The 26,287-nt window shown below is 38.5% G+C and overlaps 12 protein-coding genes across 12 annotated transcripts; 6 read left to right on the top strand and 6 right to left on the bottom strand. All coding sequences in view use genetic code 12, as the record gives it.

Moving 5' to 3' along the window:
* Positions 1-93: 93 nt before the first annotated feature.
* CANMA_005325 (uncharacterized protein) lies at positions 94-621 on the top strand (the record flags this gene model as incomplete). Its single annotated transcript, XM_051817696.1, has 1 exon — positions 94-621. One exon carries the CDS (start codon positions 94-96, stop codon positions 619-621), a length of 528 nt encoding a protein of 175 aa, XP_051669058.1.
* Positions 622-835: 214 nt separating this feature from the next.
* Positions 836-3,040, bottom strand: CANMA_005324 (serine/threonine protein kinase; the record flags this gene model as incomplete). Its single annotated transcript, XM_051817695.1, has 1 exon — positions 836-3,040. The coding sequence occupies one exon, from the start codon at positions 3,038-3,040 to the stop codon at positions 836-838; it is 2,205 nt and encodes a 734-aa protein (XP_051669057.1).
* A 1,048-nt stretch (positions 3,041-4,088) lies between these two features.
* On the top strand, positions 4,089-4,667 carry CANMA_005323 (uncharacterized protein; the record flags this gene model as incomplete). The annotated part of the gene is made up of 1 exon (XM_051817694.1): positions 4,089-4,667. The coding sequence occupies one exon, from the start codon at positions 4,089-4,091 to the stop codon at positions 4,665-4,667; it is 579 nt and encodes a 192-aa protein (XP_051669056.1).
* A 109-nt stretch (positions 4,668-4,776) lies between these two features.
* On the bottom strand, positions 4,777-5,766 carry CAF16 (putative ATP-binding cassette family ATPase; the record flags this gene model as incomplete). The annotated part of the gene is made up of 1 exon (XM_051817693.1): positions 4,777-5,766. The coding sequence occupies one exon, from the start codon at positions 5,764-5,766 to the stop codon at positions 4,777-4,779; it is 990 nt and encodes a 329-aa protein (XP_051669055.1).
* Positions 5,767-6,093: 327 nt separating this feature from the next.
* CANMA_005321 (flavin-containing monooxygenase) lies at positions 6,094-7,737 on the bottom strand (the record flags this gene model as incomplete). The annotated part of the gene is made up of 2 exons (XM_051817692.1): positions 6,094-6,811; positions 6,887-7,737. The coding sequence occupies 2 exons, from the start codon at positions 7,735-7,737 to the stop codon at positions 6,094-6,096; spliced, it is 1,569 nt and encodes a 522-aa protein (XP_051669054.1).
* An 812-nt stretch (positions 7,738-8,549) lies between these two features.
* On the top strand, positions 8,550-11,354 carry GCR3 (Gcr3p; the record flags this gene model as incomplete). The annotated part of the gene is made up of 1 exon (XM_051817690.1): positions 8,550-11,354. One exon carries the CDS (start codon positions 8,550-8,552, stop codon positions 11,352-11,354), a length of 2,805 nt encoding a protein of 934 aa, XP_051669053.1.
* Positions 11,355-11,556: 202 nt separating this feature from the next.
* On the bottom strand, positions 11,557-12,103 carry CANMA_005319 (uncharacterized protein; the record flags this gene model as incomplete). Its single annotated transcript, XM_051817689.1, has 2 exons — positions 11,557-11,846; positions 12,061-12,103. 2 exons carry the CDS (start codon positions 12,101-12,103, stop codon positions 11,557-11,559), a joined length of 333 nt encoding a protein of 110 aa, XP_051669052.1.
* A 675-nt stretch (positions 12,104-12,778) lies between these two features.
* CANMA_005318 (flavin-containing monooxygenase) lies at positions 12,779-14,419 on the bottom strand (the record flags this gene model as incomplete). Its single annotated transcript, XM_051817688.1, has 1 exon — positions 12,779-14,419. One exon carries the CDS (start codon positions 14,417-14,419, stop codon positions 12,779-12,781), a length of 1,641 nt encoding a protein of 546 aa, XP_051669051.1.
* Positions 14,420-16,937: 2,518 nt separating this feature from the next.
* CANMA_005317 (flavin-containing monooxygenase) lies at positions 16,938-18,587 on the top strand (the record flags this gene model as incomplete). Its single annotated transcript, XM_051817687.1, has 1 exon — positions 16,938-18,587. One exon carries the CDS (start codon positions 16,938-16,940, stop codon positions 18,585-18,587), a length of 1,650 nt encoding a protein of 549 aa, XP_051669050.1.
* An 870-nt stretch (positions 18,588-19,457) lies between these two features.
* On the top strand, positions 19,458-22,526 carry GCV2 (glycine decarboxylase subunit P; the record flags this gene model as incomplete). Its single annotated transcript, XM_051817686.1, has 1 exon — positions 19,458-22,526. One exon carries the CDS (start codon positions 19,458-19,460, stop codon positions 22,524-22,526), a length of 3,069 nt encoding a protein of 1,022 aa, XP_051669049.1.
* A 1,252-nt stretch (positions 22,527-23,778) lies between these two features.
* CANMA_005315 (uncharacterized protein) lies at positions 23,779-25,743 on the top strand (the record flags this gene model as incomplete). Its single annotated transcript, XM_051817685.1, has 1 exon — positions 23,779-25,743. The coding sequence occupies one exon, from the start codon at positions 23,779-23,781 to the stop codon at positions 25,741-25,743; it is 1,965 nt and encodes a 654-aa protein (XP_051669048.1).
* Positions 25,744-25,899: 156 nt separating this feature from the next.
* On the bottom strand, positions 25,900-26,287 carry TEF2 (translation elongation factor EF-1 alpha; the record flags this gene model as incomplete). Its single annotated transcript, XM_051817684.1, has 1 exon — positions 25,900-26,287. A coding segment is annotated over one exon (388 nt), but the record flags the coding sequence as incomplete, so codon positions are not given.

Raw genomic sequence — 26,287 nt, 5'->3', positions numbered from 1 at the left:
TTAAGCAATGTTTGATAAAGAGCACAACCCCCGTGGTCGATCGACAAACAACCCAATTCTATCCACCAAAACCATAACTTGCTAATAGTCAATATGTCCGACGAAAAGGAGAAATTAAGACAAAAATACGCTTGTGAAGAACAAGAGGCTCAGCTGGGAAACCACAGTTTGCCTGATGCACCACCAGCATATGAGGATATTCAAGGTTCTCAAAACCCATATTCTGACAACCAATACGCTCCACCACCAAATGGATCACAAGACAATGGCTATGGACAAACCCCATCTGGTAACTATGCTAATTACCCACCACCACATCCGCAACAGCCACCACAGCCACCACAGCCACAACAAGGATCCTCATCCGCACAGCAACAGCCACAAAATCTCTACACTATTAAACCCACTGTTGTTGATATAAACAACACTGATCCGCGAAACTTGAACCCCCAGTACCAAATTTTCAAACAAAATCAAGAAGCTAAAGTTGCAAGAGGTGAATATGCAGCATGGGATCCAAAAGCACCATTGGAAAAGGGACACACTTCGAATAAGAAGATTGATCTGAGCTTTCCTGGTCGTAGTGGTGCTACTTACTACAACGCAGCGAATAAGCATTGAAATAGATGGCGTGTTTTGTTATAAAACTTTGGAATAGGAGTGTGTGTTTGAGAGGTACTGTTGTCAAGAATAAGCACAGGGGTCATCTAGTTAAGTACATTTGGTTGTATTTTTTACCTGATCATTCTCATTTTATATTCCCCTGTAGCTAATCACTATGCTTCCATTCGCTTTAATTACTTCTACCTAACTCTATACTGTTCCCCAACCAATCCTATAGCACATTATCTCCATTATAAGTCCATCCACCAAATTGCTTTTGGACACTTTCAGTCAAAAAGTCATCCACAACTGAATCCTGAGGCTTTTCATTGGTGAAATCTTGATCAAAATTAGACGTATCTAAAAGATTTTCAACATTTGGTTTGAATGGAGGTAAATAACTCTTGTTCAACAACTTGTTCCAATCAATATCCTTAAAGAATGGATGATTCTTAATTGCTTGTGCGTCGTTCAATCGATGCAGGGGGTCTTTTTGCAACAATTTTATCAATAAATCTTGTGCATCAGTATTTTCCAAAAATGGCGGGAACCGCAATGGATTTTGCAAAATCTTCTTGTACATTGTTGGTACATCCGAATCGTAAAATGGCGGTAATCCAGTCAACATTTCGTATAACAACGTTCCCAACGTCCACCAATCAACACTTCGAGTATACCCTTGATTTAATAAAAGCTCTGGAGCAAGGTATTCTGGAGTACCACAAAAGGTATTAGTCTTGTCATCATTGCTCATGTTTAGCTTACACAACCCGAAATCACAAAGGGCGATATGTCCTTGGTAATCAAGCAAGATATTTTCGGGTTTCAAATCTCGATAAATGACATTCAATTCGTGCAAACTCTCCAAAGCAGTCAACAATTCCGCAATATAGAATCTTGATCTGTCCATGCTAAATTTACCCTCTCTTTGTAAATGCCAGAATAATTCACCACCGTTGATAAAGGAGAGAACAAGGTATAATTTTTCTGGTGACTGAAATGAAAACTTCAAGGGGACAATAAATGGGTTATTAATCCTAGCCAAAACTGTTCTTTCTGCCAACGTGTGGGTGACTTCCAGTCTGGATACAATATGCTGCTTTCTCAATGTTTTCAAAGCATATATTTGTTTGGTATCCTTTTTAACCACTTGCATAACTTTTCCAAATGACCCTTTACCAATCACCTTCAACAAATCAAAGTCATCAATTGAAAGGTGCTTCTTATTCAACGGTTTATACTCTAGGGTCAACATTATTTCACCCATATCTTGACGAATAGCATCCAGCAAAACAGCATTGTAATTGGTGAATTTCAAATACTCATGATGCATCAATCTTACTTGCTGTGTATGTGACTTTGTATTCAATGGCAATTTAATTGTTCCAATTAATAAATCTCCAATATTCACTTGCGAGCTTGACGAGCTTGACGAGTTTGAAGTCATTGACTTATTGGCACTGTCGGCCTGATAATTGGTAAACAATTGCTTGCTACGGCTCTTTTCCGTATCTGGAATCAATACGTTTGGTAGTCTAATGAAAAGATTCAAATTGAGAAACTGGGAGTTGCTATTGTTGATCAGCGATTTGTTTGTAACATCAAAGGAAACCACCTGATTCCACGTTGCTTGGTTAATAGTTCCCTTTTGGGGCTCAATTACCAAAACGTTATTGTCAAACTCAATAGTAAGATAGAGTAATGACTTGACCAAGTTTTCTGATCTTGGGATTGTAATAATCGAGGGCAACAATTTTGTTGCATTCGACCCTTGGATATAGTCACCCAAATCATTCTCCTTCTCAATTGTTGCCATATTTTTCAACACTTGTTGTCCTACACTTTCACTATTTGAATTTATGGCCAATGCGTGTAGTATTTGCTTGTTATTGTTGATCTTGATTGGTAGTTGAATATTCTGCGAACCGTAGATTTTGACTGTAAGCAACCCCGGGGATGCAGAAGCACCGGGCTGAGCATTAGTCGCCTCGCTCGAATTTGAAGCCGACGAAGTTGCCTGTCCCACCGAAGTGGGGTGCGATGATGACGGAGAACCGTTGTTGTAATTTGACGAATTGGATGTAGTGTTTGAATCTGTTGAGGGTGGTTGTAAAACACCTACTTGGGTGGACGCACCGGGCGAAGCATTCTTCTCGCTACTTGAATTACTATGCAAAGTGGACTGTTTATCTGGAGAATCCTCATTAACAGTTAATTTTGAGACATCATTTGCCAAGTGATTGTCAGAAATGGTCTTTCTTGAGTCGGATGGGGTCCTCTTTGGCGTCAGCAATGCATCATTGGAGTGTTGTTGTGATGACGACCCGGCTGGTGGTGGGGGTGTCGACTCAACCGATTCAGCATTCGAGTTGTGGTTCAGTGAATGTTGTTTATCATTTGATGACCCAAACTTGAGTTTATTTTTAAACTTGAACATTGGTCTCAGCAGAAGGTGATAATCAGATGTGGAGTAGATTTCCTTTAAAACCTAGAACCCTTTTAGATAAATAGATCTAAAATTATTTTTTTGATTTGAAATTGAATCTTTATTATAAGACAATGCTACGGGTAATCTCTCTCTCTCTATGGGTAAATATCAAGAATAATAATAATTTCCTAAACTGTGTGCTTTGTTGTTGTTGTTGTTGTTGTTGTTGTTGTTGTAAGCCTCTGTTTTTTTTTTTGGTTAATTGGTTATAGTACACTACCATCTCTTTATATGCAGAATAACGCTCTCTCCTAATCTCTTTTGTTTTCCTCGGACTTTAGATCTTTAGAGAGAGAGAGAGTGTGTGTGTGTGAGTGGGTGTGTACCTTCAGAATCAACTTGCGAAAATCATCAACATGATTCTTGTTGCACTCTTGAGATATAGGGTAGCATACTGTGACTGTATCTGAATAGATTCTGAGGTATAAAACTTCCTCTTACTTTTATATTGCAGATATAACGTTTTAATGCAAATATAATTCAGTATAAACTCTTTGTTTCAACACTTCAACTGCTACACCTTAGAGTGCAGCAAGCTAATGTTTGGATCTTGTTTGATCTCGAAAATGAACAAGAAATTCAATTGCATTATTTTTACTTGCCCTTGTTTGAAGTTCATGTAGTTTGGAAGAGATACACGCATGTAAGTCACAAGCTACCACATCAAAAGACAAACATCCTTAAATCTCTCTTACAGAAAGAGTATATTCATCGTCAGTGGCAATGGTTATTTACCATCTTTGGATGGGTATTGGAAATGGATGATTCTTCTTTTTTTGCAACACAATTTCAAAAACCGCGACATTTGTGTGTATATACTTTTTTTTTTGTTTTTGTTGTTTCTGCATTGTTTACATTTTCTCCAATCTCTGTCTCTGCAGCATCATTTGAAATACAAAGAAATACATCTCCCTTGCTTCTTTATATACCCTTCAATTTGATCAGTTTGGTTAAAGCAAGGGTCGTAACAAACAACATTAAAAAAAGCCCAAGTACCATGGAAGGTATCGAAAACCACTATCCTGATAATAGAGCATATCAACAAATCATATCAACAAAGAAAGGCATACTCCCACTTCAAGAAACTTCAACAAATACCATCAGCAGCAACAGTATGTTGCGAAATAACAAGTCACTCACATCTCCAGTTAAACCAACCACTGATCAACTTAATTGGAAGAAAAGGGGTGCTACTTCACCAATGCCTGCATTAACCTGGCACAATTCGAGGCGAAAGTTGACAAAGACATCTTCAATCAAAGCTGACGAAGAAAATATACCTCCAATCAAGCAACTTCGTGATAATCTCAATCTAGAGAAGCCTATAGATAATGACAAAACCTCACATGGGATCCAAAGTACACATCCCGTGCAGCAGATAAAAACTACAGATGATAATACTGCTTTCGCAGTCTGGCCACCAAAATCACTCATTGAAGTTGAATTACATCGAAAATTATACTTGGCAGAACACAGAGCTAAACATTATGAAGAGCTTTCCGAGTTTTTAGTTTTGGAAAGGCGATTTCAAATAGAAGCAGGTGAACTAAGTCAATCACTTGCGCCCCACAATTAAAATACATCACTGTATCATTTTGCATTTCTATTACATAAGCATTACTATATATATATTACGAGATGAAACTACTGACTTAATGTAAACATCAACCATGCTCTTCTTCATGTTACCTTTCACTTCGAGTGTTCTTAAAATACTGCTTCAACTTATCATCACTGGCATCAAAATAGGACCCATCGCGAGAATTGACCCAATCGTTATGTCTCTTGCGTATCTTTTCTTTTTCATCTTGTCTCAGGCCACGCCTATTTAAATCCTCAGATAACCAATGTAATGCCAACGGGTGCAAGGTATTGGATTTTGTTATGGCAATTTTATCATGTTCAATGCTAACATCTCTGTCCGCATTACTTTTGAACTCAACTTGATTCATCTTTATATCATTTAATAACAACCCTGAATCAATATGCAACAATCGATCACACCATTCATTGCCTAGCCCATCGAATATATGGGTGGCATACACAACAGTACAATTTCGATTAAAGCACTCCAGTTTTAAATAATTCAACAACTTCAGTCGCACAACAACGTCCAAATCAATAGTAACTTCATCCAAGAGCAATAATTTCCAAGGCTTGACTAATCCCATGGCTATTTGAACACGTCTTCTTTCTCCATCTGATAAACTAATCATGGACCACGACGGGTCAATATCCAATATACCAATCAATAAGTTTCTACGTTCTTCATAAATCTCACCTCCAATTGAGCTGAGCAAAAGGTTGACAGGTATATCTCGTTTGATCACAGAATTTGTAATCCATTCTGTGCCCAAATAGGTAATGTAATTGTTGATATCGGCGTTATAGTGTCGTTCTCCAGTCGAAAATTCAAACGGATCAAATCCACCAATTTTCAATTTGCCCTTTTTGATCAATGTTTTACCGGCGAGTATACGTAATAAAGTTGATTTCCCAGCTCCGTTGGGACCTATGATCAAATTGGTGGTGCCCCATGGTATTTGAAGGGTAATATCTTGCAAACCGATTTTCAATGGTGCGCTACTACTATTATTTCCTCGAGGGAATTCATATGTGAGGTCATTGACTTCAATGGCTAGTGATTTATCGTTCTTGTGGTTTTCTAACGTCATTGTGATGTAAGAAGAGTGGACTTTGACAAACTGTGGAAAATTGAGGCGTATCAAAACTTTGAAATTTTTCCTGTTCTGGGAGAACAGATGAAAATCTTATAAGAAGGAGAAGCTACTTAGGTACAAGCCAACCACAAAGGGGGACGTTCCAGAAATTTTCTGTTGAGAGACTGACGTCGAGAAGAATCACACTGCAAAGCACATCTACTGAATGTAATAAATAATAAAAATGGAGTACACACATATCTACTGAAACTGGCTACAGTCACGAAACGTAACAAAATGTTGACTGCTAACAACATAAGACACCAAACGCAAACGGCTGAATTAGTCAATTTTTTTCTTATAATTCTCATAAATCAAGTCCCTATAATTGGGAAAATGAGTCATGTACCAAAAGTACACTTGACTCCACGCAAAGGCTGTAGGGTTCTCCTTTTCGTTACTGTACCACGATACGCATCCTCCAAACTTGGTACCAAACACACTTTTCTTCAACTCATTTTGAATTGTGACTCTCCAATTGTCGTATGCTTGTGATTTCACAACTACTGATTTTTTTTGACCTTTGATGACTGGTTTGGCGACTTTCACGTAATAATCAACGGCATTTTCCAAAGTCATAATGACTGACGAGTGTCCAGTTCCACTATTTGGACCGCCAATTACAAATAGGTTGGGAACGTCCTTGACCAATATAGTCCGGTAAGCAGATGTGCCTTCCTTTTGCCACAAATCAGAGACGGAAATTCCAGTGGTGGTTGTGACTGGCATTTGTGCCGATCTGCTAAGGTCGTACCCGGTACAAGCAACAATAATATCCGCTTTTACAAACCTACCATCATCCAAAACAACTCCGTCCTTGACCACCTCTTTTATTCCAGAATAAGCAAGTTCAAGACGTTGATTCAGTAATGTAGGAACGTATCTGTAGTCGAGAATCATTCTTTTGCAGCCAACCTTGAAACTGGGAATGAGCATGTCCCAGTACTTTTTTGGAGCCGTCAGGTGGATGTAGTTGACAGATCTTTCTGTGAGGCTTGACCTAAAGAACCTGGCAAAAAATCCGTCACCTTTGAATAAAGGGAACCTAATCTCCGAAAAGAGAACCAAAAACCACCGAACAAACATCATGCCGTAGAAATTGAAGCTCACCAAGTGATAAAGTTTCAACAAAAATGGTGGCACCGGAGGCATGATATAGTGTTTGGATCTAAAGACTTGGGTTAGCGATCCAACATTGTATTGCGGATCATCAAGTAATGTCGGAACAATCTGGACTGCAGAACACCCGTTACCTACCACAACAACATCTTTACCTTTGAAGTCAATCGAATGATCCCAAACGGCAGAGTGCATATATTTACCACCAAAGTTTTCTAGTCCAGGTGCTTCAAGGTCACGAGGGTGCACCAAACCACCACGACAGGATACAATGACTTTGCAGGTATGCTCAATTTTTTGTCCCGTGCCCAAATCATGTGAGTATAAGGTCCACAATCCCGTACTTTCGTTATATTCGCACTTGTCAACTGATGTTTTCAATCTGGCCTTTTCTCTTAACTTGTGCTCGTCAACAATTCTCAACAAATACTCCTCCATCTCATACTGGGGAGGCTGTACTCTACTCCAGTTTGTTGTCAACGCATATGAAAATGAGTACCAGATTGCGGGAATGTCAGATGCGCAACCTGGGTAGGTGTTTGCCCACCAGGTACCACCAAAATTGTCATGTTTTTCAAATATGACAAAGTCGGTTTCTTTGAACTCCTTGATTGTCTTTATAGCCGCTCCAATCCCTCCAAACCCAGCACCAATAATGGCAATTTTTGAAGAGGAGTGAATCGTCGGTAACGAAGAGTTGGTGGGCTTGCCTGCTGTGAGGCCCAATGCTATGCGTTCATTCTCATAACTGGCCCTGAACTTGGACGGGTCATTATGTGATTCCTTGGATAAAGTAATGGTAGACATATTGATGAGACAAACTGTACAGGTCAGTTATATGGAGACTCTAATCTAAATCCTTTTCAAATATCATTGGACGTGGAAGCACTTATATATCATTGCTCCACCCCCCTTTTTTTTAAAAAAAAGATTAAACTTTGTGGAGGAGAGAAAAAAGTCGGACTTAACACATGCAAATTGATTCGGAGATAAAAGTGACACATATGGGGGGGGGGGGGAATAAATTTGACCCTAGCTGGCCCTCTCCACTTTTGCAATCTGTAGAATTAGATCATCAGCTGCATTAGACTAGTTGTTTCACAGTTGTCATGGTAGGTTGTATTGTGTAGAGATTTGTGCATGTTGCAAAACCATCGGTTTTAAAATAAAAGCAAACAGTTAAATTGGGTTTCTACCTTTGTCTCTTCTAACAAAAGTCATCCACTACTGAGCTGATTCTAGCTGATTCAAGCTGATGCAGACATGTATTATGTAAATTGGGGCTCAGGGGTGGAGGTTAAAGCGCAGTCAAAGTGCTTTGTAAGATTAAACTGGTGACTACACACTCCCTGAATAGTTTATCACTGTTCTCAGTACTACAACATTTCACCTCAGTATCTGAAAGTCAGCAACGAATTTGAAAGCGTATAGATCTGATACAAGTCTCACAATCGACAATCGATGTCAATCGAGATTCATAGCCAGACGCCGCAGGGTGGTATAACGATGCCCCCCCAAAAAAAGTAAGGGAGAAGAAAAAAAAGAAAAAAACCAGTCCCGAATATTCACTGTTGAGTATTTTTCAATCAATTAACCTACATACCAGCTCATCATCTATTATGGATTCAGAATCAAACAAGAGAAGCAGAGATGAGTATGAGGAACAGTCGGGGTACCACAATGATGCTCACTTCCCGTCACCCCAGCAAAACTTTGACTATGAATCCAAAAGACAACGTATTGACCCAGCTCAAGAGTTGATCAACAATGTATGCAAAGATATTAGAAGATTGGGTGAAAATTCAAACGTTGCAACCCAGGTCGACGACGTCAATTACATATCCAATCCTATAGTTGCAGAATTTGAAAAGATTGACAGTCTTAGGAATGCAATATTGTCTACTATCTATGCACTTATCATTGAACAACCACACAAGATCAATGCACTTAGCAATTTGGTGTTCATTTGTAATGCCAAAAACTTTGTCATTGCTAAATACGTGGTGGAATATTTGCATACAAAAATACAGTTGTTATTAGATTCAATCGGTGGAGAGGTTCAAGAAGATGCGTTAAGAGAAAATGCAGGTGTGTATAACAACATAAAGAGCATTTTGAAATTCTTTGGAGCTATTTCACCCATCGTTGAGGACTACTCAGTGGTCAATGTATTTAAGCAAATTTTACAGTTTGCCATTGACTTGCAAAATGGCTCAGAAGAGAGAAACGGTATCGCTCAAGAAATATACTACAATGTGTTGATTGCGACACCGTATTTATTGAACAATGACAAGGGTGAAGAGTTGCATGGGTATTTGAATGACATCATTGAGCTCGCCGATAAGTTTCCTATTATAGAACCCGAGTCTAATACGTTGATTCAACCGTTTGATAGCAAAATGGAAAATTTTGAAATTCCTTACCAGCCAAAGAAAATGGTGAGTTTGATCTTACCCTCATTGAAACAGTTACAAGCAGATGATTGGCAACTCAAGCTTTTCCTTGATTTTGAACCATTTTTGGAACCTATTTTAAAGACAATTTTGGAGGAAAACCCAATTGCAAAAGAAACTGTAAAACACAAGTTGCCACAATTATCGTTGCCTTCAGTGGAAAAGATGAACAACTATAAACCACGTAATGAGGATAGTATTGATCGTATATGGCAGCAAAATTCACGTATTTTGCTTCAAGTTTATAATCAAACTACCGAATTTGAAACTGTACCCGTTATTGATTCTTATATCGGCTTATTTTTCAAGGATTTATCGTTTGACATATTGACCAACTTGTCATTTAATAAAACCGAGGCTTCAATTCAATTGTCCATTTTGGATTTGTTTTTCAATAAGGAATTATTTGCTCCTATGGGTACATCGATTGACGAATTGATTGAAATCAATGCCAAAAATCGTACTGGCGAAAACAATCCCCCCTTATCAACATGGAAAATCGAAGATATCGCCGTCGAAAGTATATTGACAATGATTTTCCAACTTCCATATACATTGCATCGAGAAATTTACTATTACACTGTTTTAATATCCTGTTGTAGGGAAAGTCCCGAATCGATGGCTCCTGTATTTGGTAGAGCCATTCGTTATTTCTATAACAATTTGCAAACTTTAGATTTTGAATTGAAGATTAGGTTTTTGGATTGGATGACTACTCAGATCTCCAATTTCGAGTTCAGTTGGAAGTGGGATGAGTGGATACAGGATTCACAACAGTTTGCCAGATTGAAATACCACCCTAAAAAGAATTTTATCAAGAATTTGATTGCTAAAGAGATAAGGTTATCAAATAAGAAGCGAATCAAAGAAAGTTTCGTTGATATAGTCGATGATGAAGTGGTTCCCTTCGAAGAATTTTATCAATATTTGGATGTAGCTGTTGTTGGCAATGCTAGAGACTACATTATCAACTATGACTCTGCATTGTATGGCGATTCAGAGGAGATTAGAGCAAAGATAACCGAAATATATGATGCTAAACAAGCAACATTGGCAGCTAAAAGTAATGTCAGTTCTCAGGATGAGATATTTTACAACTTTACCAATCCTGAATTGCCATTAAGCAAAGTGGCATCTCAAGTATACGAGTTTATTGTGTCTCATCATAAAAGCAACAAGGAAATGAGTGAATTGTACAATTCAGTGCTAGAGCAAATCCAAGACAGTGGTCAATCGGATGATATGATACAAGTTGATATTCCTAGCCCAGTCAAGTTTGCCATCAATTTAATTTTCCAAACCTATGCCTATATTGGCTCACGATCAATCTATTCGGAAGTGAGTATCTTGAGTCGAGATGTCGAGAAGTTGAAATTCCTCAGTGGTCAACCTTTAGAAATCAAGCTGCAAGACCCTGACGACGAATTTGAAAAATTGGCATTATCCGATGAAGATGTGACAAATAGACAAAACTGGATAATTGATGCCATTTTCAGGATATGGGTCCACCAACCACAAGTAGTATTTTTGATTTTGGAATACTTGATTGAATTTGAAGTGGTTAATCCAAAATATCTCATCAATAAAGCCTTCAAGACCAATCTCATCATTGGCAATGTTTCATGCATTGAATCAATCAATCGAGTATTGGAAACGTCAAATACCGAGGTTTTGAAGCGATTAATTTTTGAAGTTTTTGCAATTGTCGTCAAGAAGCTCAATGAGTTGGATTTGGGTATTGACGATGTTGTTCAAATTGATGAATTGAATGAAGATAATGCCACCGAAGTTGACAAGCAATGGCTCTTTTATGAATATTTGGGCTTGTTAAAGTCGTATTTTAGAAAGTATATCAAGAACCAAACTGAATCAACTGAAGACTTTTTGCAAGATATAAAAAACATTTTCAATAACTTGGAAAACATTCCAGCTAGAATTGAAATACTCGGTTGGTTTAAGGAGATGTCATAGGAAGTATATAAACCTTTTGTACGATTATATAAAAATGAAATATTTAGATTAAGTATAGCAGCACAATTACAAAAAAAGGAAGCTGAGACCTGCATGTCATTGCAAATGACAGTGTAGACCATTTATTGATTTATTTCACAAGTGTAATCTAGAGTTTGGTATCAGTGTAAAATCACGTTAGAGAGCTCCCTCTCGACCTTTCTCAGAACAAGCCGACAAAAATGGTGCGTGCTCCTCCCAAATAATATGTTTGCTGAGAATGTTCCGGTTGGTCACCATACACATTCCAATCATCAACATGATCATCGCCATACCAAGCGGCAACTGCAACAGGCTCATTATTGGAGTGCACAATGACACCAATAGCGTCAACTGGACGTGCATAGTATTCACCACGATCAAGGACATTTTTCACTTCAACCTCAACCTGCTCGATCTGTGTAGTTAATAGCTTTTCAGCTTCAGTAATCCATTGGACCTTTATACCGGTCACTTTTTCGCTCTTTGAAATCTTACTGTTTTGGCGGGAGAACTTGATTGGGAGTTGGTATGGTTTGCCTGTTTGTAAATCCAAAACTGTCATCCTTTTTTTTGGCTTTATTGAGGAAGGACAGGTGGAAAGATCAGTTTTTGGAAAATTCGAGTAGCTATTTATATGGCTACAACATTCCTACCTGAGAACCACAACGTAGTGGTAGAGTAATACATAGTCTGATCAAATGTTCATCAACGGCCCGTTCGACTCTCATTGTAAGGTAATCCAACAATTGCTAACAAAATGTCGCAAATGATGGTTCCATGTCGTGTTTGTGTTATTTGCTTATTTAGGCATATTTAAAAATAAAAACAGAGTGCGACATTATTACGCCCCCCACAAAACTTCGGTATCATGAGATTAGAACAGTCAAGATCTATCTTTTCTAAAACTAGTTCCGAGAAGCAATCGTAATCGGGATAGTTTATTATGGCATTACTTTTTGTAGAAGGAAAAGAAACCAAAACATTGTTCTTTTTATTTTTGTATCAAAAAGAAGCGAGAATAAAAATACGCTGTTGAATCCATTGAAATAAGATAGCTGTGAGCTTTACTTTTTATATAGACAAATAATCTTAGTGCTCCGTTACACCAAATCACTACCTCACTAATACTATACTACAATCTGATCTTCATTTTGTCCCACTGCTTGCAGTTTTTCCTACCTTGGGAGCGGATTTTTGAAATTGCGCGCAATTTGAAGTTGACAACTTTTTGGCTTTTGTTGTGAAACCGAGAAACATGTCAATGTATTTCTTTTATAGTTATTTTTTTTAAATTGACACAAAAGTAAACTAGTGGAAATAAAATAACTGTCTAAATTTTAAATATAAAAACTTTAAAAACTCTAAGAACTTACTATATACTAATACACATCTCCTCAACCAGTTTAAGCAGTCTTTTTGTTAAAGTGGTTGTAAGTCAATTCCTTGTAGTTAGGAAAGTGAGTGATGTACCAGTAGTGGATTTGACTGAATGGATAAGTGATAAAGTTGGATTGGTCGCTTCTGTACCAAGAAGCACATCCACCAAAAGCGGTACCAAAAACACTCTTGGCCAAACGGTCTTGGATCAATTTGAACCAGTTGTCATATGCTTGTTCAGTACATTCAACTGATTTTTCTTTACCTTCAAGAACTGGCTTGGCAACCTTCATGTAAAAGTCAATACCGTGTTCAGCAGCCATAATCACAGAAGCGTGACCGGTAGCGGTGTTTGGACCACCAATCAAGAACAAGTTTGGAATATCCTTGATCATGATTGTACGGTAAGCACCAACTCCCTCAGTTTGCCAAATCTTTTCTAATGATGCACCCTTGTTAGTTTCAATAGGTTGTTCAAATGTTTTTCTAGTGTTGTAACCAGTACAAGCAATAATAATATCAGCCTTGACGAATCTTCCATCCTTCATGTAAATACCATTTTCGACAATCTTATCCACACGATCGTTGGTGAGCTCAATTCTTGAGTCGTTTAATGCTTCAATGTAACCGTAATCGAAAATCAATCTCTTACATCCAACTTTAAAGTCAGGAATAAGGATATCCCAGTACTTCTTTGGCGCATGCTTCATGTGACTGACAGCCATATGCCTGTTACCCCAACGGACAAATCTAGCAAGAGGACTTTCTCCTCTGAACAAAGGAAATCTTGATTCAGCAATGGCAACAACCAACCAACGAACCATTTTCAAACCAAAAAAGTTGAAACTAAGTATACGGTAAAGGAAAAGAAGAATCTTGGGAACTGGTGGCATAACATAATGCTTTGATCTAACAATTTGGGTGATTGAAGCAGGATTATATTTAGGATCGTTCAACAAGGCTGGGACAACTTGATTGGCAGAACAACCGTTACCGAAAACGACAACATTCTTTCCTTTAAAGTCAACTGAATGGTCCCAAAGTGCTGAATGCATGTACTTTCCCTTAAAGTTTTCCAAACCTGGTTCCTTCAAATGAACTGGGTAGACCAAGTGACCTTTACAAGACAAAAGAATGTTTGCAGTGTGTTCAATCTTTTGTCCGGTCTTGACATCATGGATGTGCAAAGTCCATAAACCAGTTTCTTCATTGAAAAGACACTTGTTAACCTGGGAGTTGAACCTAGTTTTGTCTCTCAACTTGTATTCCTCAGCAACTCTCAAAATGTACTCTTCCATTTCGTATTGTGGTGGTTGAACTCTAGTCCAGTTGGAAGTTAAAGCAAATGAGTAGGAATACCAAATAGCTGGGATATCAGAAGCACATCCTGGGTAGGTATTGGCGTACCAGACACCACCAAAGTTGGAACGCATTTCAAAAATGGTAACATCCTGTTCTTTAAGCGTTTTCATTGTCTTGATGGCACTTCCCATACCAGAAAAACCAGCACCAATAATGGCAACTTTGGATGAAGTACGAATAGTTGGCAATTTTTCATTGATATTGTTGTCAACTTGACCACTCAACTGAGCAGTACTTTCCTTCAAGTTAATTCTAAACTTGGATGGGTTCTTGTGAGACTCTTTTGATAAAGTAATAACGGACATTGTAGCTAAAGTTGTAACAAACTGTTGGCGACAAACGAAGAGAAGAGAAAGAGTGAAAAACGAAAAATTTTTGGGAAGTGATTGCTTCCTTTATATACTACAATGACTGACGTTATTATTCATTATACAAATATAGATTTAAAAGGGTACTTTACTTTGAATTTTTCATTTTCCGCATCTTCTTGTTTAGGTAAAAATTGACCTCGGGACACACTCCCTTTAAAAGAAACATAAAATAAAGAGACATAAAGAGAACAAAAAGAAATGGTTAAGCGATGTACATTTTTATTTATATTTTAATTCCTTTTTTTTCTTGCATCGAAGGATTTGCGGGGAACGGGTAGTAATAATATTAGTAGTACTATATGATGGAAATATCTTCAGTCAACCAAGCCTGTTACATTAAACATTTACATTAGCTTGTTACTTCATCCTATGTAGGCAAGACACACCATCTCTACAAGATGTTGCTGTAGCCTGTTTGTTAAAATAGAGATTGGGGACTTATGCACCGTTTTTTTGAGCTAACAACCGAAAGAAGGTGGGGCACTAATGAGGAACAAGTGGTTATGAAGCATAACGTAGACCCTACCTTCTGCAAACCTGTTATCATGTAGACACGCATCGCACTATTTTTCCGCCACTAATTATTATCAGCTTATGAGTAGTACTTCCCCCGGGATTAATGAAATGTTCACTTCCAAATTAAGAAGAAGGACCAGTTCCTTTTTCTTTCTTTTAAAGTAATAGTACACAAAATCGTTTATTTTTATAACATACTTATTGTTTATCCGCAAAATTTCCCTTTTAGGATACGGATAACGGAAGAGTCTTAGTTAGTCAATTGAAACAAAAAAATAAAACCTTTAAAACCCGAAAATCCATAATCTAAGGGGATACACACACATGCATAAGCAAAAGCTAAGATTATGGATTTACGGATCTACAACTCAAAATATTTTTACATTAAGACAAAGTGTATGAAACAGTTGAAACTGTTTATGCCACGCAATGTCGGATAAACTATTCTACGAGCCAAGCTCCAAACGATATCCTAGATCACATTGTGTCGACGTAAATCTAGGTGACTTAGAATAAACTGACTTTTACTGTTATAATAACTGAAACTAATGTAATCAAATATGATAAGAAATACAACAGAGTGACAACAGTTGAATTGAAAGGCGGAATAAAAATAAAGCAACAAAGTCACTTGTAGTTGGCTATGAAAACGGAGATTGTACAAAGGGTGAAAAGTGAGTCTCCTGTTGCACGCAGTTCTGTATCCCCACAATGAGACTTATCTGCTGCTTTAGTATCTCAAAGATTGCACCCCTTCGTATTTGTTAAAACTGAGACAAGAACTACTAATCGATGCTTCTTTGATTTTCTTAAATATTTGCAACCACAATCTTGTGGTAAAGTAGCAACCTTTAAACCTCCACAAATCAACTAGGCAGAATAGTCCACATGGAGTAGCTAAATCAGATCTAGCGCGCTCATGAAAGTTGTTGTATGCGGACCCCGGCCCATTCGTAAAATACGTGGAGAGAAATTAAGACTTTGTGTCCCTTTCTTAAACATAAGGTATGCCAAATTGCGAAGGTAATATCTGACTTTGGAAATTATGTAATCCTGTAGCTTCACTAGCCACAGAGTCATTATTTGAGGGAAGCATTTGCTGTTTAATCTTGTAAAGGATAATAAAAGCTCAGATACACTAAAGCATATCAAATGCTTTAGCTGTAGGTCAGCTCAGTTAGTCAATAAAGGAATCATGGTACACTTCCACCTCATTAGAAAGGGGTGTTAGCTCCAACATGTTAGTGACTGAGTTGTTCTATCCCGGGTGTAATAATTAAATAGCAATTTACTTAATTTAAAGGTTACTTTTCTAATGAAGAATAAAATTAGGATTTCAAACTAACTATAAAAGTCTATGAAATATGCTGATTGAGCTACTTATGTAGTTTTCCAAACCTCACAAAGCCACCTAAAACAGCAACAAGCAACAGCTTAATCACCGTCCTAGCAAGGTTAAATTGTAACATGTTTCCGTGAATGGTAAATTTAGCAGGTAGTTAACCAATTGGTAGCATCATATCTATTGTGTAACAGGTACACCGACAGTAGTCGTCTAATGTAATACAACATTTAATGAATCATGCGACGAGACATAGTTTGTAGTTTACATTCACGTAATTATTTAAGATAAGTTTCCATCTTCTGCATCATTGATCAGCCCATCTCTCTTATATCAGAACCTCAATAGTAAAGATCCATTATCTGCAAGGCGAGTGTTATTAATTCAATTTAGTGCGGACTTAAAATGTTAAAGCCTGTAAATTCCGTTTTTCTTGTGATTATTTCTAGCATTGTTAACTATGAAATTTAGAACATCCCCACCTTGAACCCCAACTTCATATTTAATATGTGCAAAGCTATTGCCTGATTTATAAAAGCCCATTACAAAGATCAAAATATTTTCAACCACTAAGCAATACCACCAAACCAAAAGATGTCTTCTATCACATTGACTAAAGAGTCTCACAAGAATCCATCCAAGTTTAGAATCAAGTATGAGGACAGTAACGCTGTATTAGGTCCTGAACATTCAGCACAAAAGAATGTCAGTGACAAATTACCAACTATTTACACATCGTCGAGGGTAGCCATCATTGGTGCAGGTTTTGGAGGAATTGGAGCAGCAATCAAGACCATGGAAGATTTGAAGGAGCCAAATGTGCAAATATTCGAAAGACACGATAATTTTGGAGGAACATGGTACGCCAATACCTACCCAGGATGTGCTTCTGATATCCCAGCTATTTGGTATTCCTACTCATTTGCTTTAACTTCCAACTGGACTAGAGTTCAACCACCACAATACGAAATGGAAGAGTACATTTTGAGAGTTGCTGAGAAATATAAGTTGAGAGACAAAACACGTTTTCAAACTTCCATCGACAAGTGTGTTTATAACGAGGATACAGCAATGTGGACTTTATACGCTCATGATGTCAAAACAGGCCAGAAGCTTGAACACACAGCACATGTTGCATTGACATGTTCAGGTGGATTAGTGCATCCAAACCAATTGAAAGCACCAGGTCTCGAAAACTTCAAGGGGAGCTACATACACTCAGCATTATGGGACCACTCAGTTGACTTCAAAGGCAAGAACGTGGTTGTTGTTGGTAATGGATGTTCAGCTAATCAAATTGTGCCAGCATTGTTAAATGACCCACAGTACAGTGTTGGTTCTATTACACAGATTGCCCGATCAAAGCACTACATTATGCCACCAGTCCCAAAAGCTTTGATGTATCTTTATCGTTTGCTTAGTTTCAATATTTATGGGTTGGCTCTTGTCAGATGGCTTGTCGTTCTTATTGCCGAATTGAGATTTCCTTTATACAAAGGTGATGGCATTGTATCAAGATTGGTCCGTCGAATTAATACAGCTGTATCAGTCAGATACATGAAAAAGTATACCCCTAAAAAATACTGGGATTTGGTGATTCCAGATTACAAGATTGGGTGCAAGCGGTTGATTTTTGATTACCAATACGTGCCAGCATTAAATGACCCAAGGATTTCACTCACAAACTCCGGCATTAAGAGAGTCGTTGAAGACGGAATAATTTTAGACAATGATGAATTTGTCAAGGCTGATATTATTGTCGCCTGCACCGGGTATGATCTTAAGAAATCGTTTCAACTTCCTATTTTCACCAAAAAGGGCTATAGTGGTCAAGAAATGTGGACCAAGGAAGGTATTAGTGCATATCGTACTGTTTTGATGAAGCATGTGCCAAACGCATTTATTATCGGTGGTCCAAACTCGGCAACTGGCCATGCATCCGTCGTCATGGCTTTAGAAAATGGTATCGATTACTACGTGAAATTGGCCAAGCCTGTGATTGAAGGTAAAGAGAAGTCAGTCGTTGTAAAGCCCGAAGCCTACGACAAATGGCACAAGGATATCCAAGAGGAGTTGAGCAAGAGTGTGTTTGGTACCAAGTTTGGTGGTTGTGTATCATGGTACAGTGATGAAAAGGAAAATGCAACGGCATTTGGTTGGTCACAGTTGTATTATTGGTACATTACTCATTTTCCCAACTATAAGGATATCGTGTATGAGCATTTCGATAAGAAAAAGGCCTAGTAAAGCGTTTCGAGACAATGAAGTAGTTTAAAGGGTACAAGACTTGTTATTGTTTGTATGTTTTTTATTAGTTGAATAGATTTCGCTTGGGACGAGTTTAGGTTATGGTTATAAAAATACTGCTTATTTCTTTCTCTACCTTTGATGGACACGAATTGCTTATAGAGGTGGCGCTATGTTTCGTAATAATCCGGGGTAATTTTTTCTGTTTCACAAGAGTCAAAATTCAATTTTTAGTTTTTCTTTTCTTCGCAACCTCGGTCTAAAAACGGGTGAAACTGGATGAAGGAGTCAAACTAATTTGAAAATCGGGACCAACAATACAAAAAACGTATCGGAATTATAATCCCATTTTGAAAACAATCAGATGAATATTTTTGANCCCCCCCCCCCCCCCCCCGACAAAAGGTCCAAAACTGCAAGATTGTCACATATATCAGACTTAGCTACTTATCTAGTATTAAACCATGTCTATGGAATTATGTCCAACCTGAATCAATCAATTTTGACACTTGAGTACATGGCACTTCTTACAACCCAGTCGTTACCAATATGAGCTAGACGTTGCATAATAATCTAAAATCTCAGTATTATGCTTTGACTCTGGCGCGTCTGTGACTCCTTCACATACAATTTTTTCAGGTTTTGTGTAAAAAGTTCTTCTGTTTTATCGGCATTGTTTCTTTTTTTATCAGGTGGGTCTTCTTACGCCTTGGTACAATCTCTCTCTAAACTTCGATGCCATCTCTCTGTATTTAATAGTTTGAAAAACTTTTCGAATCATTTTCTATCACTTTTCTTACCATTCTTCCTTCTTTAACGAATTTTCTTTGCTTTCTTTACATTTACGTTGCAGAAATCAATCAGAAAATGATTAGAACCACCAGATCGTTGCTTCGATCTTCCACTAATAGACTTTCCACTAGGCCAACAATATCATCAATAAGTCGCGTCACACCCACGTTTTCTAGATTTTTGGCTACCGCAAATACATCGTCGGAGAATTATGCCAAGGTGTACAACCCCAACGCTGAAAAGGTTTCGTTAGCCAACTTAGATACGTTTGCTAGGAGGCACATAGGCCCAACACCAAGAAATGTTGACAAGATGTTGCAAGCTCTCGGCTATTCTAATTTGGATGAGTTTTTATCCAATGCAGTGCCAGAACATGTTTTGATCAAACGTAAGTTGCAAATTCAACCAAATCAGGGATTCACGGAGCAAGAAATGTTGAGACATCTCCATGAAATTGCTGGTAAAAACAAGATTTACAAGTCCTTCATTGGTAAGGGTTATGCTGGTACGATCTTGCCTCCTGTGATTCAAAGGAATTTGTTGGAACTGCCAGAATGGTACACTTCATACACACCCTATCAACCAGAAATTTCTCAAGGCAGATTGCAAAGTTTGTTGAACTATCAGACTATGATCACATCATTGACCGGTTTAGACATGGCAAATGCATCTTTATTGGATGAAGGTACTGCTGCTGGTGAAGCAATGAGTTTGTCTTTCCATCACTCCAAAAACAAGAAAAAGGTCTATGTTGTTGATTCAGAGTTGCACCCACAAACTATTGAAGTGATTAAATCAAGAGCTGACAACATCAATGTCGAGATTAGGGAGTTGAACTTGGCCACTGAAGAAGGTTTCCAAGAATTGTCCAAGATAATCAAGGATGTATGTGGGGCTCTTGTACAATATCCAACTACGAATGGTTCAATTCACAACTATTCTCAAATTGGCGAACTTTTGCACCAAAACAAAGCCATTTTTGCCGTTGCTACAGACTTGTTAGCATTGACCTTGCTCAAACCTCCAAGTGAGTTTGGTGCTGATATTGCGTTGGGAACTTCACAAAGATTTGGCGTGCCATTTGGGTATGGTGGTCCGCATGCTGCATTCTTTGCAACATCACAAAAGTATGCTAGAAAGATACCTGGAAGAATTGTAGGGGTTTCAAAAGATAGGTTGGGCAAACCAGCTTTGAGATTAGCTTTGCAAACCAGAGAGCAACATATCAAGAGAGAGAAAGCAACTTCAAATATATGTACAGCTCAAGCATTGTTGGCCAATATATCTGCAAACTATGCTGTTTACCATGGCCCTGAGGGATTGAAAAACATTGCCAAAAGAGTTTATGGATTTACTACTTTGCTTGCAAAGGAAATCCAAAAGAAGCACGAAATTGTCAATGATAAGTGGTTTGACACTTTGACAGTTAGATTAAGTGGAGTCTCTGCTGATAAAGTTTTAAAAAACGCTTTGGAGAAATATGGAATTAACTTGTTCAAGGTGGATGATTCAACAGTATCATTGCAATTGGACGAAACTGTCGAGAAGCAAGATTTAATCAACTTGATTGAGTTATTCACAGGAGAAGTTATCGAGCCTTCGAATGAATTGCCTTCTTTCCCACAAGAGTTGTTGAGAACTGATGACATTTTACTGCACGAAGTATTCAACACTCATCACTCAGAAACATCAATGTTGAGATATTTGCATCATTTGCAATCAAAGGACTTATCTTTAGCTAATTCAATGATCCCGTTAGGTTCTTGTACAATGAAATTGAATGCCACTGTTGAAATGCAATCCTTGTCAATCCCAGGCTTCAACTCCATCCACCCATTTGTCCCCCTTGATCAAGCCCAAGGTTACAGGCAATTAATTGACGAATTTGAAAAAGATCTTAATGATATAACTGGGTTTGATGCTACTACATCAATGCCAAACTCTGGTGCTCAAGGTGAATACACTGGGTTGTCATTGATTAGACAATACCACAAGTCAAAGGGTGAATATGAACAAAGAAACATTTGTCTTATTCCTGTCTCTGCCCATGGTACTAATCCAGCCTCAGCAGCAATGTGTGGATTGAAAGTTGTTCCTGTCAAATGTTTGGACAATGGTTCTATTGATTTGGATGATTTGAAAGAAAAAGCTACAAAGCATGCTGCTAATTTGTGTTCCATCATGATCACTTACCCTTCTACCTATGGGTTATTCGAACCTGGTGTCAAAGAAGCTATTGATGTTGTTCACCAAAATGGTGGATTGGTTTACTTGGATGGTGCCAATATGAACGCACAAGTTGGGTTAACATCTCCAGGTGACTTGGGTGCCGACGTATGCCATTTGAACATTCACAAGACTTTTGCATTGAGTCATGGTGGTGGTGGACCAGGTCAAGCTCCAGTATGTGTCAAAAAGCATTTGACGCCATTTTTGCCAAAGCATCATTTTGTCGAAACTCCTCATTCAACCAATGAAAGTATAAAATCCGTCAATTCGGCCCCATATGGAAGTGCTTCTGTTATCCCTGTTTCATATTCATACATAAAGATGTTGGGTGCTGATGCATTACCATACGCCTCGACTATCGCCATGTTGAACGCCAACTACATCTTATCTCAGTTGGAACCACACTACAAGATTCTTTTCATCGACCATCGCGCATCAACCAACGCTGGTTTGAGACATTGTGCCCACGAATTCATCTTGGACTTGCGTGAGTTCCAAAAGGGTGGTGTTGAAGCTATTGATGTCGCCAAGAGATTACAGGATTACGGATTCCATGCCCCAACAATGTCGTTCCCTGTTGCTGGTACTTTGATGATTGAGCCAACTGAATCAGAAAATTTGGAAGAGTTGGATAGATTTATCGAATCATTCATTTCGATTCGTCGTGAGATTGATGCTTATATCAAGGGAGACCCATTGGGAAATGTATTAAAGAATGCTCCACACTCACAGCAAGATATTATATCTTCTACCGACTGGGACACTAGAGGATATACTAGAGAGCAAGCTGCTTATCCTTTGGAGTTCTTGAAGGAGAACAAGTGCTGGCCTACTGTTTCTAGATTGGATGACACCTATGGTGATTTGAATTTGATCTGCACCTGTCCTTCGGTTGAAGAACTTGCTGAAGGTTAGACAACAGATTCAATCCGCTTGTAATACATGGCGATGATCCCCCGTCCCCCAATTCTTTTGAAAAGTCTTGTAGAATAGTCCATGTTTTAAATATATGCCTCATAAAGGTGATTTCATTTCTATATTTATATTCCAATAAAGGTGTTACTTTGAAGAAAGCGTATAATCTTAGAGATTCTTTTTTAAACCAGCTAATGCAACCAGTTGCGTCGATTATTACATTGCAGAGAGCTCAAAAGTTTAGTTTCAGTGCTGAGAGATTGGTTTGTTCGCATGTGATTGCCATGTATCAGTTTTAATCGATAATGACATTTACTATTTAATAAGTATTAAACTCGATCAAGTAGTTCTGACGGTGTAAACTATCAACGACTGTGATTTACTAAGCTACCTTCAATTATTAAGGGGTTGGTGGCAAGTCCTCAGTCCCTCTTAATCAGAAAGATTTTCTACTAGTATTTAAGAATATTTTACTCTTGGCAATATGGTTTTGCAACTCACCATTCGATTTTGCAATCGTAATATTTTTGCATTTATTTCTTAGTACTTTGTAAAAGACTTAGATTCCAGCAGGCTCGGGCAGTATCTACTGTCACCATGTTAAACAATAAGTCCGGGTCTGTTATTGAATATCTCGAAGCCTCTTGTGTACTGACTGATACTCAAAGTAACCTAAGGATACAAATATTTTCTTTTGTGGTGTTTGTGGTGTTTGTGGTGCATGTAGTGTACAAAGAATCAAAAAAAAAAAAGAGAGAGAGATCCTTTTCTCCAAATTTTCTTTTTCTCAATAAAACAATAAACTAAAATCACTTTTCAAACTATTGCATTCAAGACTGAGCAACCCTCAACAGCGAATAGAACAAGGTTTTTTCAAACAGATAACATATACATCAATCGTTCTTCACAACTGCAAGCGATTCTTTTTTTTTCATACAGACCCAAGAGTAAATTAATTGTTGTTACTCCCCTGTGTTTTTTTGTCCTTCAGCCTTACGTTTTTGGATAAAGTTGCGTTTTGCTGCATGTTGGCAATTTCTAAACCAGATGTCGTTGATTACACACACTAGATAAAGTCAGCATAATATACCATATCTCCATAGAGTGACAAGAAAAGAAGAAGAGAAAGATTGAATCTATTAATCATAAGCAAAGGATCGACACAACTCACACGCATTAAGCAAAAAGCCGGAAGAGAGTATTCCAGATAAAGAAGTTAATGGACAGATCACATCATAGAAAGAGGAGTTCGATGGGAAACATCAGTGCTACAGATTCAGCAACTGGTGGAGGCGCTAGCAATGGCCGCAATTCGCCAGCTATTCCACCCAATGCCCCGTACCACCCAAATGTTCCTATTAATAGGTCAACCGCATCGTCATCAACACTCAATACAAACGTTTCATCATTTGCAGCACCACCAACAAATATCTCAACGGCCACAGGTATGTCACGGCTACCTCAACAACAACAACAACAACAGCAGCAGCAGCAGCAACTCCAAAAACTGCCCTATTTACAACACAGGTCAACCTTTCAGCCATTTGACCAATCACTTCAATTAACACCAACAGGAAGGAGTCCCATACAAGGGTCAATGTCACCATCTACTGCGGCCATACCTTTTAACCCTTCTGTTGCATTGCCGTCATCTTTGCCAGCGTCAAATGCTACTGCGAATGTTCTAGGTATGTCAAACTTACCCAACCCAAAGGCGTCATACACCACCAGAAACATGGCACCAATGAATCAGCCGGCTGTGGGCGTCTCGCCAGTTGTACGCGGCTCGTACTATTTTAGTGAAAACCCTCTTTTTGCATGTGACTGGACAACGATAAATAACAATGCATTGGATTGTATAGCTTTGGGGTCCTACAAAGAGGGATTCGTCAACAAGTTGGAGATTGTCTATGGCAGAAGCTACGAATATGAGTTTGCGCCACCAGTGATAGACGCCTATGGCAACTCAATTCAAGGGTATCGAGACGACATGAATGACGGTGATGAAGGGGGTTTCATATTTGAAAAAGTGGCCGACACCAATTTAAACTATCCAATCACCCAAGTCAAATGGGATCCATCGTTGTTGCAAGGAAGCAATGGTGTTCAGCGCCTTGCTGCTTCAAGTGATGTGTTGAGATTGTACAAAGTCAACGATCTGGTAGATGGTAATCATAATTTGGTACAAACTCATGTATTGGCAAACAATTCCACAAGCACCGGCAGTAGCGCAGTAGCAGCTGATGGCAAGGATAAGATCAACACTTCACCACCAGTTACTTCATTTGACTGGAATTCCACTGACACAAACATACTCATCACGTCTAGTGTTGATACCACATGTACCGTATGGGATCTCAATCGATCCCATCCTCATGACGACTTTAGTGAATCCGCAACTGTTAAAACTCAATTAATTGCCCATGATTCGGAAGTGTTTGATGTAAAATTCATTCACAAATCAACAAATGTATTTGCATCGGTGGGGAATGATGGATCGATGCGAGTGTTTGATCTACGTTCCTTGGAACATTCAACCATCATTTATGAACCTCCGCCCTCTCCATCTCCAACAACGAGGAGAAATCATACATCATTGGCTTCTTCTACTTCTTCTTCTTCTGGTGTACCCTCAGGACAGCTTCCCACACCATCGCATTCGGCAAACTACAACTCCAAAGCATTGCTTCGTCTTTCCACTTCAAACGTTGATCAGCATCATCTTGCTACATTTGGCGTCAACTCTAGTCAGATCATCATCATCGATATGCGCATGCCAGGTCTTCCCATGGCAACTATTGACGCATCTACATCATCAGCTATTTCCGCATCAATCAATCTGATTCAGTGGCATCCGACATCCAATTACTTACTCAGTGGTGGCGATGATTGTCAAGCATTGGTATGGGACTTGAACAACTTGGGGCCCACCATGGGGTCCAACTATAGCTCAAGCACCAGCTTATCCAATGGTGGTGGCACTAATGGAAATACAAATCATAGTGCTCCCGATTCAATCGGTTCGGCTGCTAGTGGCGGTGGAGGTGGCAATAATAATAATAATAATAGTAATGGTCATAATGGTAGCAATATCATTGATGTGCCCGTTTTGGCATATGAAGAAGATTTGGAAGTTAATAGTATTTGTTGGAGACAAAACTCAGGCGACTACATGGGAGTAATTAGCGGTAAAGGATTTCAAGCGGTACTGATTTAGATAAACTAGACATACGTTCAAGTTAGGTAAATTTATTAATAAGTTAATGAAAGGTATCATCACAGTACATATCTCCCCTCTCTCTAATTCTACAACGAAATATTTTCTAGAAAAATTTATATATTTTTCTTCCACTACTTCACAATAAACACTAAGCTACAAAGCAGAAAAAACGTAATTCGATAAATATAAAGTAAAATATCTAATCCGTTTATTTCTTAGCGNTGGTGGGTAGTCAGTGAAAGCTTCAACACACATTGGCTTGGTTGGGACCATCTTGACGATAGCAGCGTCACCGGACTTGACGAATTTTGGTTCTTCTTCCAATTTCTTACCGGTTCTTCTATCAATCTTTTCAATCAAGGTGTCGAATTTACAAGCAATGTGGGCAGTGTGACAATCCAAGACTGGAGAGTAACCAGCTGAGATTTGACCTGGGTGGTTCAAAACAATGACTTGAGCCGTAAAAGAGTCACATCCTTTTGGTGGGTCGTTCTTGGAGTCACCACAGACGTTACCTCTTCTGATTTCCTTAACGGAAACG

The sequence above is a fragment of the Candida margitis genome, assembly GCF_024628925.1.
Source record: "Candida margitis strain CBS 14175 chromosome Unknown scaffold39, whole genome shotgun sequence".
Classification (NCBI taxonomy): domain Eukaryota; kingdom Fungi; phylum Ascomycota; class Pichiomycetes; order Serinales; family Debaryomycetaceae; genus Lodderomyces; species Lodderomyces margitis.
Note: the sequence above shows the minus strand (reverse complement) of the source record. Positions and strands in the feature narration are given on the sequence as shown.